At 52.1% G+C, this 8,191-nt stretch overlaps 1 protein-coding gene across 3 annotated transcripts; it reads right to left on the reverse strand.

Annotated features, from left to right (window-relative positions):
- Nucleotides 1-13: 13 nt before the first annotated feature.
- On the reverse strand, nucleotides 14-6,661 carry HNRNPAB (heterogeneous nuclear ribonucleoprotein A/B). Of its 3 annotated transcripts, none has more exons than XM_027546804.1 (8): nucleotides 6,103-6,661; nucleotides 5,630-5,860; nucleotides 4,738-4,906; nucleotides 3,888-4,046; nucleotides 3,584-3,715; nucleotides 1,678-1,795; nucleotides 888-1,028; nucleotides 14-619 (listed from the first exon to the last, which is right to left on the reverse strand). In XM_027546804.1, the coding sequence occupies exons 2-8, from the start codon at nucleotides 5,836-5,838 to the stop codon at nucleotides 549-551; spliced, it is 999 nt and encodes a 332-aa protein (XP_027402605.1). In that variant the 5' UTR covers nucleotides 5,839-5,860; nucleotides 6,103-6,661; the 3' UTR covers nucleotides 14-548. The 3 variants fall into 3 exon arrangements, with proteins under 3 accessions (XP_027402605.1, XP_027402604.1, XP_027402606.1); XM_027546803.1 differs by having other exon boundaries at nucleotides 5,937-6,661; XM_027546805.1 differs by lacking the exon at nucleotides 888-1,028 and having other exon boundaries at nucleotides 5,937-6,661.
- Between the last annotated feature and the right edge of the window lie 1,530 nt (nucleotides 6,662-8,191).

Genomic DNA, 8,191 nt, shown 5'->3' on the forward strand with positions numbered 1-8,191 from the left:
CACTCACCCAGGCTTGGGGGTTTTTAAATTTTTATTTCAAAAGCTTGGATAGCTTCAATATCCAGGTCGTGGCAAAATCAGGACACGTGTAAAATACCTTACAATACATTAGATTCCCGAAAGGTACCAAAAAGTACAGTAAAATTAACACTTCCATTATAGGAAATGTATGACACAAATAATATAAAACTAAAAGGTGAAAAAAAGGTGACACTGGTTTTCTAAGATACAATTTACTCTTTACAACCAGGGTCCACAGGTCCAGGCTGCAGAGCGGCAGCAGGAAGCAGACCCTCCAATCTGGTTCTGGGTAACCCAGTAATAAAAATCAGCCCATAATGCCGCTCTGGCCTCTTGAGAAACCACACGCTGCCTAAACAACTAGAGCTCTGGAAATATTAAACAGGAGAGTGATTTCCAGGGGGGAAATTTTAAATAAGATGCACATGGGACAGGCCATAGAAAGTTTGCCAAGTTAAATTTGGTACATAATTGTGTTCACTCGATATCCAAACAAAGCGTGTGTGGTCAGTCATCCTGCTGAAGCCTCAGTATGGCTTGTAGTTATTCTGATGGCCACCGCGTCGCTGGCTCTTCCCGTAATTTGTACTACCCTGACCTAGGGACAAGAACAACAATGAAAGTAGCTACAACTTGCTGAACATTTACCCCTGTGCCAGGCGCTTGATATGCATCCTCACCAGAACCAACAACTCTGTTGGTAGGATATCACCCCACCTTCCTGAAACCCAAAAGCTCAAAATCCACTCTCAGACAAAAGCCCAGCCTGTCCGACTCCAAAGCCCCTGCTGCCAATGGCCCCTGCCCTGTCTTTCCTGCCTCCCGGGGTGGGTGAGTGGATGGGGGCCTCCCTCTCTCCTACTTACTGTAGTCGTAGCCGGGGCCGTAGCCGTAATAGCCATAGGGCGAGTAGTCGTAGCCGCCATAGCCGGGCCCGTAGCCCTGCTGGTAGCCGTAGCCCTGGTTCCAGTAGCTGCCGTAGCCCTGATTCCAACTCTGACTCTGACCTGTGGGGGGAGCAGGGCACAGGGGCCCATGGACCATTTAGCACACGCAGGAGCTAGGATGGAGGAAATCCTGCCCTTTGGGTGGCGAGGTTACTATGGCAACTCAGAAAAGCCAAGGGGCTGCTGTCCTGGTGTAGAGGGCCTGAGAGACCCAAGCTAGAGCTAAGAAGGCCAGGCCAGAAAACTGACTTCACTGGGGCAACCAAGGCAGCTCACTTTCATTCAAATCACCCACTGATCACCCCCACCCTCCCTGGCAGCTTGGCCTTAAAAAGGATGGAGTTCAGGCTTTGGAGTCAGAGGGGCCTGGGATGGATGGAGGATAAGCGCCTGGCACAGCATTGCCCTATCCTTCAGCCCGCCCACCCACGGGTGTACCAAGTCTCAGGACAGCCACAGAGCCAAGAACACTCCCACCTTGCCCCCTCAAAACTTGGAGTGTGATGCAGAGGCCCCCTCTGCCCTGGGGCCCCAGGCCACATGAGAAAGATGGGCTCTTCCAATCCAAGCAGCAGCAAAGCATCGACTCAGGAGCCATTCCTGACCGCGCCCACCCTGCTGCAACGAGCACCAGAGAACCCCCAAGACAAACATAGAAGCTCCATGCAGGCAGGGAAATAGGACCCGTCTTCAACTGGATTCTACTCACCTCCACTTCCACCGCCGCCCCCACTGCCTCGGTTCCCTCGATTGCGATTCCCACGGCCCCCAGAGCCATACTGCTGCTGTTGATAAACCTCTTTGGGCTGAGCCACCTTGATTTCACACTGAAAGTCAAAAGAACAGTGGGTCATGCCAGTGGGACAAGCCTTAAACAGGGAGTGTACACAAAAGCCTTCAATGACAAGCATTAAGGTGGTAGATCTTATCTGCTCAAGACATGCTGGAGTAGGAAACCATACTGGGACTAGCTCAGAACTTCAACTAAAACTCAGACCAAGAGTCACACTGGCCTTTTTTGCTCAAACATTTTTCCAGACTGCTTGAAAAACAAAGAGACACACCCATAGGTCTGCTAATCGTCACCCTTGGCCACTCTATACCTTAACAAGTGGGAGGAGAGGGACAGGCGGGCCAGTGCCAGTCCAGTGTAGCAAGACACCACCTTGGGCAAGGAAGTCAGAGAAGGCTTTCCCAGGTTAAGGGATTTTAGAGAAAGCAGGTTCCTTCCCACCCCTCCCCCCCACCCCAAGAAGAAATAAAACATTCCACTCAAATACACTATTGAGGTGGCAACCCTGACCTCTAGAGGAAAAAAGCCATTGGGGCTCAGGACAGCATTCCTTAAGGCCATCCCGCTGCTCCTTCCTCCTCCAACACTGATCGACTATTGGGATGGGCCAGGTGTATCTCCCCTGCTAGGGCATAAGAGTCAGTTTCCTTTTTGCTCAAAACTGCCTACTGTGGGTGGAAACGCCATGGACTTTCCTGTCCTCCTGCTTTTAAGTGTATTTTTAAAATAAACTTCAATAACACTGGTCTCCCATTAAGACCAATTCTATAAGACGTCTATAAACCATTCTATAAGACATCCTCATCCAAGCATAGTCAAAAATTGGCAGATTACCCCCACCAAGTGATGCAATCTCATGTTTTCTATCCTACTAGGTTAAAACTGCTGAATATAACCACCTAAATTACACTTATTTCACAACCAACCATCAGCAGTTTGACTAACAGCACCACAAAACGGGCACTTCATGCCCGTTTCACATATGGCACATGTCAGTGTCCTCTAGGGTAACAATGGCTCTCACCCAACAGCCCCCTATGATCCTCTCTCTCTTACATAAAATTTAAGGGCCCAATCCCAAGCTTTCCAAATTCCCAGCCAGGATTGAGACTTTCAGGAGCCCCACCCTACCTGTCCCACCTTATCTGGCTGCCACTCCTGCTCAGGCAAAGCCTACCACACCCTGCCAGAGGGTCACACCCTCAACTCCCAACTGCCTCAGCCACCACTTAAAGCATGAACTACCTACCCTTTCTCTTGTCCAGAGTTCAGGAGAAAGAGGTGCCCCTCACTGCAAAGGACTCTGCTCCTTTGAAGTCAAAACTGGCCTTGGATTTAAGGTGGCCAGGACCCTGGGAGCTCTTTGGAAAGGATCTTTGGACTAGGGGTTAATTTAGCCAGCGACCAAAGGGGATGGAAATGAAGAGAGGTGGCTGTGGCTGGAAACAGATAAGAGAAAAGCTCTGCAACAACGTCCATAAGCAGGAGACTTCACCACAGAAATCACTAAGCGGCAATTTTAAAATCTCCTGAGTATACACACTGCATTCTAGATCCGGAACACCTTGCCCTCTAGCTTCAATTCTCTTCAGAAACTGAAGAGACGACTACGCACACTACCCATCCCAGAGGGGCCCCATCCTCCAGTATTCTCCTGCCTCCCTCACGTCCTGTCCTGCCAGCCTAGGAGCGCTGAAGGACAGGACCACTTGTCCCTATCAGGACAGCAGACACTGCACAAAAACAGTAAGGTCCACCCTGGAGAACTCTTGGAGGTGGTTCAGCAGAAGGCTAAGTGCACACACAGCTGAGGACACCTTACCTTACTTCCACTGATGGTGTGGAACTTTTTCTCCAGCACTTTCTTTACAGGTTCTTCTTCTTTAAAGGTGATGAAAACAAAGCCTCGTCTTTTGTTCGACTTTGGATCCATTGGAAGCTCAATGGCTTCAATCTGCAAATACAGGCAAAGCTCAAGACTCTACCTCAGAGCCTATAGGGAACTCATAGGAAAAGGCCCACAAACACCACAGTGGAAAAAAGTTCCAGTCAGCCAAGGTGTCAAGGACCAGTAAGAAGGCAACATCACTGCAGCTGGCAGACCACTGTGGGGGCCACACACTCACCTCCCCAAACTCGCCGAAGTACTCCCTTATCTTCTCCTCAGTGGCTTCAGGATTCAGACCCCCTACAAAAATTTTCTTTACTGGGTCTTTCTTCATGGCCATGGCTTTTTTGGGGTCAATGACACGGCCATCCAGCCTGTGCTCCTTCTGGTCTAGAACCTGTTCCAACAGAAGGGAGTTGGGTTCTAACTCAGCAGTATGACCCAAGACCAGGACCTTCTTTCTCTCAGCCATAAGACTCCCAACACAGGCACACAAAATTGCTTCATCCCCTCTAAACTCTACCCCCAACCTGACTTCCCAACCCAATCTCCAAACTTCACCTGGTTTACCTAAACACTTATAAATCTATCCTCAACCCACCCCCAAGACTTTTGACCATGCCCTGCACCCCTCTTCTTGCCCAGCCAGTCCCATAAACTTAAAGCACAGGCTAAAATTAGGCTGCTAGGGCTGGAATCCTCACAAACCACCCTTTACTGGTTATATGATCTCTTCTACTTAACCTTCTGTTTTTTGCAAAATGAGGTTAAAGTAATGCCTATCTCCTAGCAACTGTGGGCTCTCTTCTAATCTTCTCAATGAAATGTTTGCTTTAGCAAGGTCCAGAATAGGCACAAGATAATAAATAAATGGTCCACTACAAACCTTCCTGGATCACCCCAGCCCATACTCACTCCTCCATTTAATCTCTACTTTTAATCCCTTGGAAAAGGATAGGATAAATTCTCAACTTCTCTGCTCTTCCCAAAGCATTCAACTGTGCAAAACACATAAGCCAATCATGATCTAAGAATGGTATCTTGGAATACACTGAGTGAGACTCCTAATTGTGAACTACCCAGCTTACCTTCTCCACACTGGTTGCATCTTTGAAGAGGATAAATCCAAACCCTCTTGACCGGCCAGTGTTGGGATCCATTTTTATTGTACAATCAACGACCTCTCCAAATTTGGTAAAATAATCTTTTAGATCCTTTTTGCTGGTATCCCAGCTCAGGCCACCAACGAACATTTTTCTGAAATGGGTGAAACACATGGCAACAAGTCTTATAACCAACCTGTGATTTTGGAAGGATAGACCCTGACAAAACTCTCACTGAAAGGATTATAAATAAAGCCACCATTCGGATCAGCGGTCTACCTTTGGAATATGTTAACGAGTCTCCCCTACCCTTCCAAACTCAACCTTGACCCTAATAAAGCCTCAGGTGACTCCGTACCCTAAGCCGGTTGAGGAAAGAAAGCACAACCTGACCGGACAGCTAGGACTTGAGGTCTCACAACCGGAAGAAATCTAATTTGTCTAACAACTACGTATCAAAACACTACGGCCCCTGCCACCTCCGAACACTTCAAGGAACTCGAGGCTTCCGGGGCCGAGTCAGAGTTCAGACCAGGACTCCGCCCTCAGCAGGAGCCGGAGGAGGGAGGCCCGGGTGCGCGCCAACTCCGCCCACGCAGCCTAGGCAGCGCGACCCGCCAGGCCCCGGCTCCGAGCTCACTCCCCTTCCGGGCCGCCTGCCGCAGGTCCCCGCGCCAGCGGCCCCGGGGCGGCGCTAAAGTCGACCCAACAAACTCTTGCAAACTCCAGCGCGCGCCGTAAGCGGGCGGCGCGGAGTTGCCGGTCTGCGGGCCGCCAGCAGGCCCCGGCCGCCCGCCCCTCCCCCCGCCGCGTGGCGCCAACAAAAGGCGGCCCCGGAACAAAGGCGGCGCCCCCGTCGGCCCGCAGCAGCACTTACCCCGCGTCCTCCTCATTCTTGCTGGCGTTGATCTGGTCGCCCTCGGCGCCGTTCTGGTTGCCGGCCTGGGGCGCCGCGCTCCCGCCTCCAGCGCCCGCCGCAACGCCGGTACCAGTTCCGGCCGGCGACTCGCCTTCGGGGGCAGCCTCATGTCCGTTCTCAGTGGCTCCCGTCGTCTCCATGGGCTGCTCTTCACCCGCTTCCGACATGCTAGGCCGAGGCGCGCGGCTCCTGCAACGAGCAGCCACGGCGCGTCAGGCCGGCGCCACTCCCGCCCAGGCTCCCGCCCGCGGGCCCGGCTGCTCACCTCGCCGCCGATGACGCCGCGGGGCCCGCTCGTCCCCACCCGCCGAGAAGGCACCGCGGGCTCGGCCGCGCTCACGCTCGCGCTGCCGGGCCTCTCCCCCGTCTACCGACGGAGCCGCTGCGACCTCACGCTCGCCTATTCCGCCTCCGCAGCCACACGAACCCACCGACTCCAAAGCTCGCCCCGGCCGCGCGGTGCCGCCGCCTGACAATGCCGACTCGTGGCGCTCTTTATAATGCCGGAGCCAAGGCCACCTCGCAACAAGGTGCATGCTCATTGGCTTCGCCTGTCTGTCACTCAGCCCCGTGCCGGCTTCCCATTGGCCGCAGCGGCGCGCGCACGGTAGATCCGGGCGGGCTTTGTCCTCATTTTAGAATCCGCGCGAGCCGGGGCCTTGCGGAGGGTCGCCGGGTTTAGTGGCTAGACGGTCCTGTCCCGAGCGGCCGGTGGTTTGAGCCCAGCACCGGAGAGGCGCAAGCCTGACCCTTCGCCTTCTGAGGCCGTAGACCCTGGTCCCCGTGCGCCCTAAACCAGCACTGTCAGCCTCGGCCATTCCATTTCCCAAAAGAGGAAACTGGACTCCAGGAAGTCTCGGAAACCAAGGTCGCCCGGCTGGAAGTGCAGAACCCGGCCTTCGGAGATTGGGCGCATAGTGTCCTCCAAACCCCAAGAAATTGGGACGGAACCCGCCGTCCCTCTTGACCTTGGTGCCGTCAAAGCCACTCGCTCCAGCCCCTTCTGCCGCCTCCCCCGCGAAGCGAGAAGCGAGGAGGGGGCGGAGTTCGCCGGGTGGCCAATGGTGCTCCACGCGGGAGAAACGGTGGGACTGCGGTGTTCCCCATTCTTAGGTCGCTTGGCACCACCTTGACGATTAGCATCACCTTTTTACTTTTGATTACCTAATATCTTCAATTCGTTTATTTTTTGCTGAAATCTGTTTTTAAGAAGACTACACCATTTCCTTGAAATCATGCAGTTTTGGGGAAAGGAAGAATAGTTCTCTTTTTCTAATATACAAAATACTTAATACTTATTTATCTTCTTGACCAAGCTTGAAAGGCCTGTATAGTCATGATCCCTTTTAACCATATGGGTGAGAAATACCAAATGAAGGATTAAAACTTCTGAAGCTCGGGGGTTGCCAGATAACAGCAGAACACAAGTAGCTGACATCTCCCGCTGGAATCCTGTGGCCGGGCCCAGTGTGGTGGGCTGGGCATTCTGTTTTCTCATCTGGTCTCTTAACAACCCTATGGAAGTTGACAATCAGTTTATAAATGAGAAGCCCAGGGCTCTGGTCTGAGGCTCACTCCCTAAGCCAACCTGCTCAGTCGTGTCCAGCAACCCGATGGTCCCAAAGAGCCTGGCTATAGTTGCTACAGTCTCCTCTGTCCATGGAATTCTCCAGGCAAGAATACTGGAGTGGGTAGCCATTCCTTTCTCCAGGGGATCTTCCCAACCCAGGGATCGAACACAGGTCTCCTGCATTGCTGGCAGACTCTTTACCATGGGAGGCACCAGGGAAGCCCAGTGAAGTTGCCATAAGAATAAAATGTCACAATTTCACATTTGGAAAAAAATAAATTTCAAAAAACCTTAAGGTTTAGCCACACAATGCTGCATCTCCCCCAAGGTATCAACCACCTAGAGCTGGGACACCCACCCCCAAGTGAGCAAATGCCACTGGTTCATCCCAAGGCTCACCTGACCATTTCACTTTCAGGCTAGATTCACATCTCTCTATAAAACCTTGGTCACTCCATAAAACTTTGGTCACTCCATAAAACCTTGGTGGTAAAGCTTGCAAGGAAGTCCCTAACAAACTCTCCACCCCAGTCTTTGCTCACCTACAGAAATAAGAACCAGGGTTTTTGGCCACAGGCAATGATGGGCACAACTGACCAAGCAACGAAGAAAATTCTGGTAATCAAGGTCAAGTGTAGCTGCAGGACGTAACCACTGAGGGCATGTGTGTGTCAGTCATTCAGTTGTGTCTGACTGCAGACCCATGAACTGTAGCCCACCAGGCTTCTCTGTCCATCGGATTTTCCAGGCAAGAATACTGGAGTGGGTTGCCAGTTCCTTCTCTAGGGCATCTTCCCAACCCAGGGATCAAACCCTGGTCTCCCACATTGCAGGCGGATTCTTTACCATCTGAACCACTAGGGAAATCTGCTCTTGTCCAGTTGGATTCCATTAGCACAATTTGGGAAATGCTTTCAATGACATGTCAAGTCTGAAGGATGACAACAGTT

This window comes from Bos indicus x Bos taurus, chromosome 7, assembly GCF_003369695.1.
Source record: "Bos indicus x Bos taurus breed Angus x Brahman F1 hybrid chromosome 7, Bos_hybrid_MaternalHap_v2.0, whole genome shotgun sequence".
Taxonomy (NCBI): Eukaryota; Metazoa; Chordata; class Mammalia; order Artiodactyla; family Bovidae; genus Bos; species Bos indicus x Bos taurus.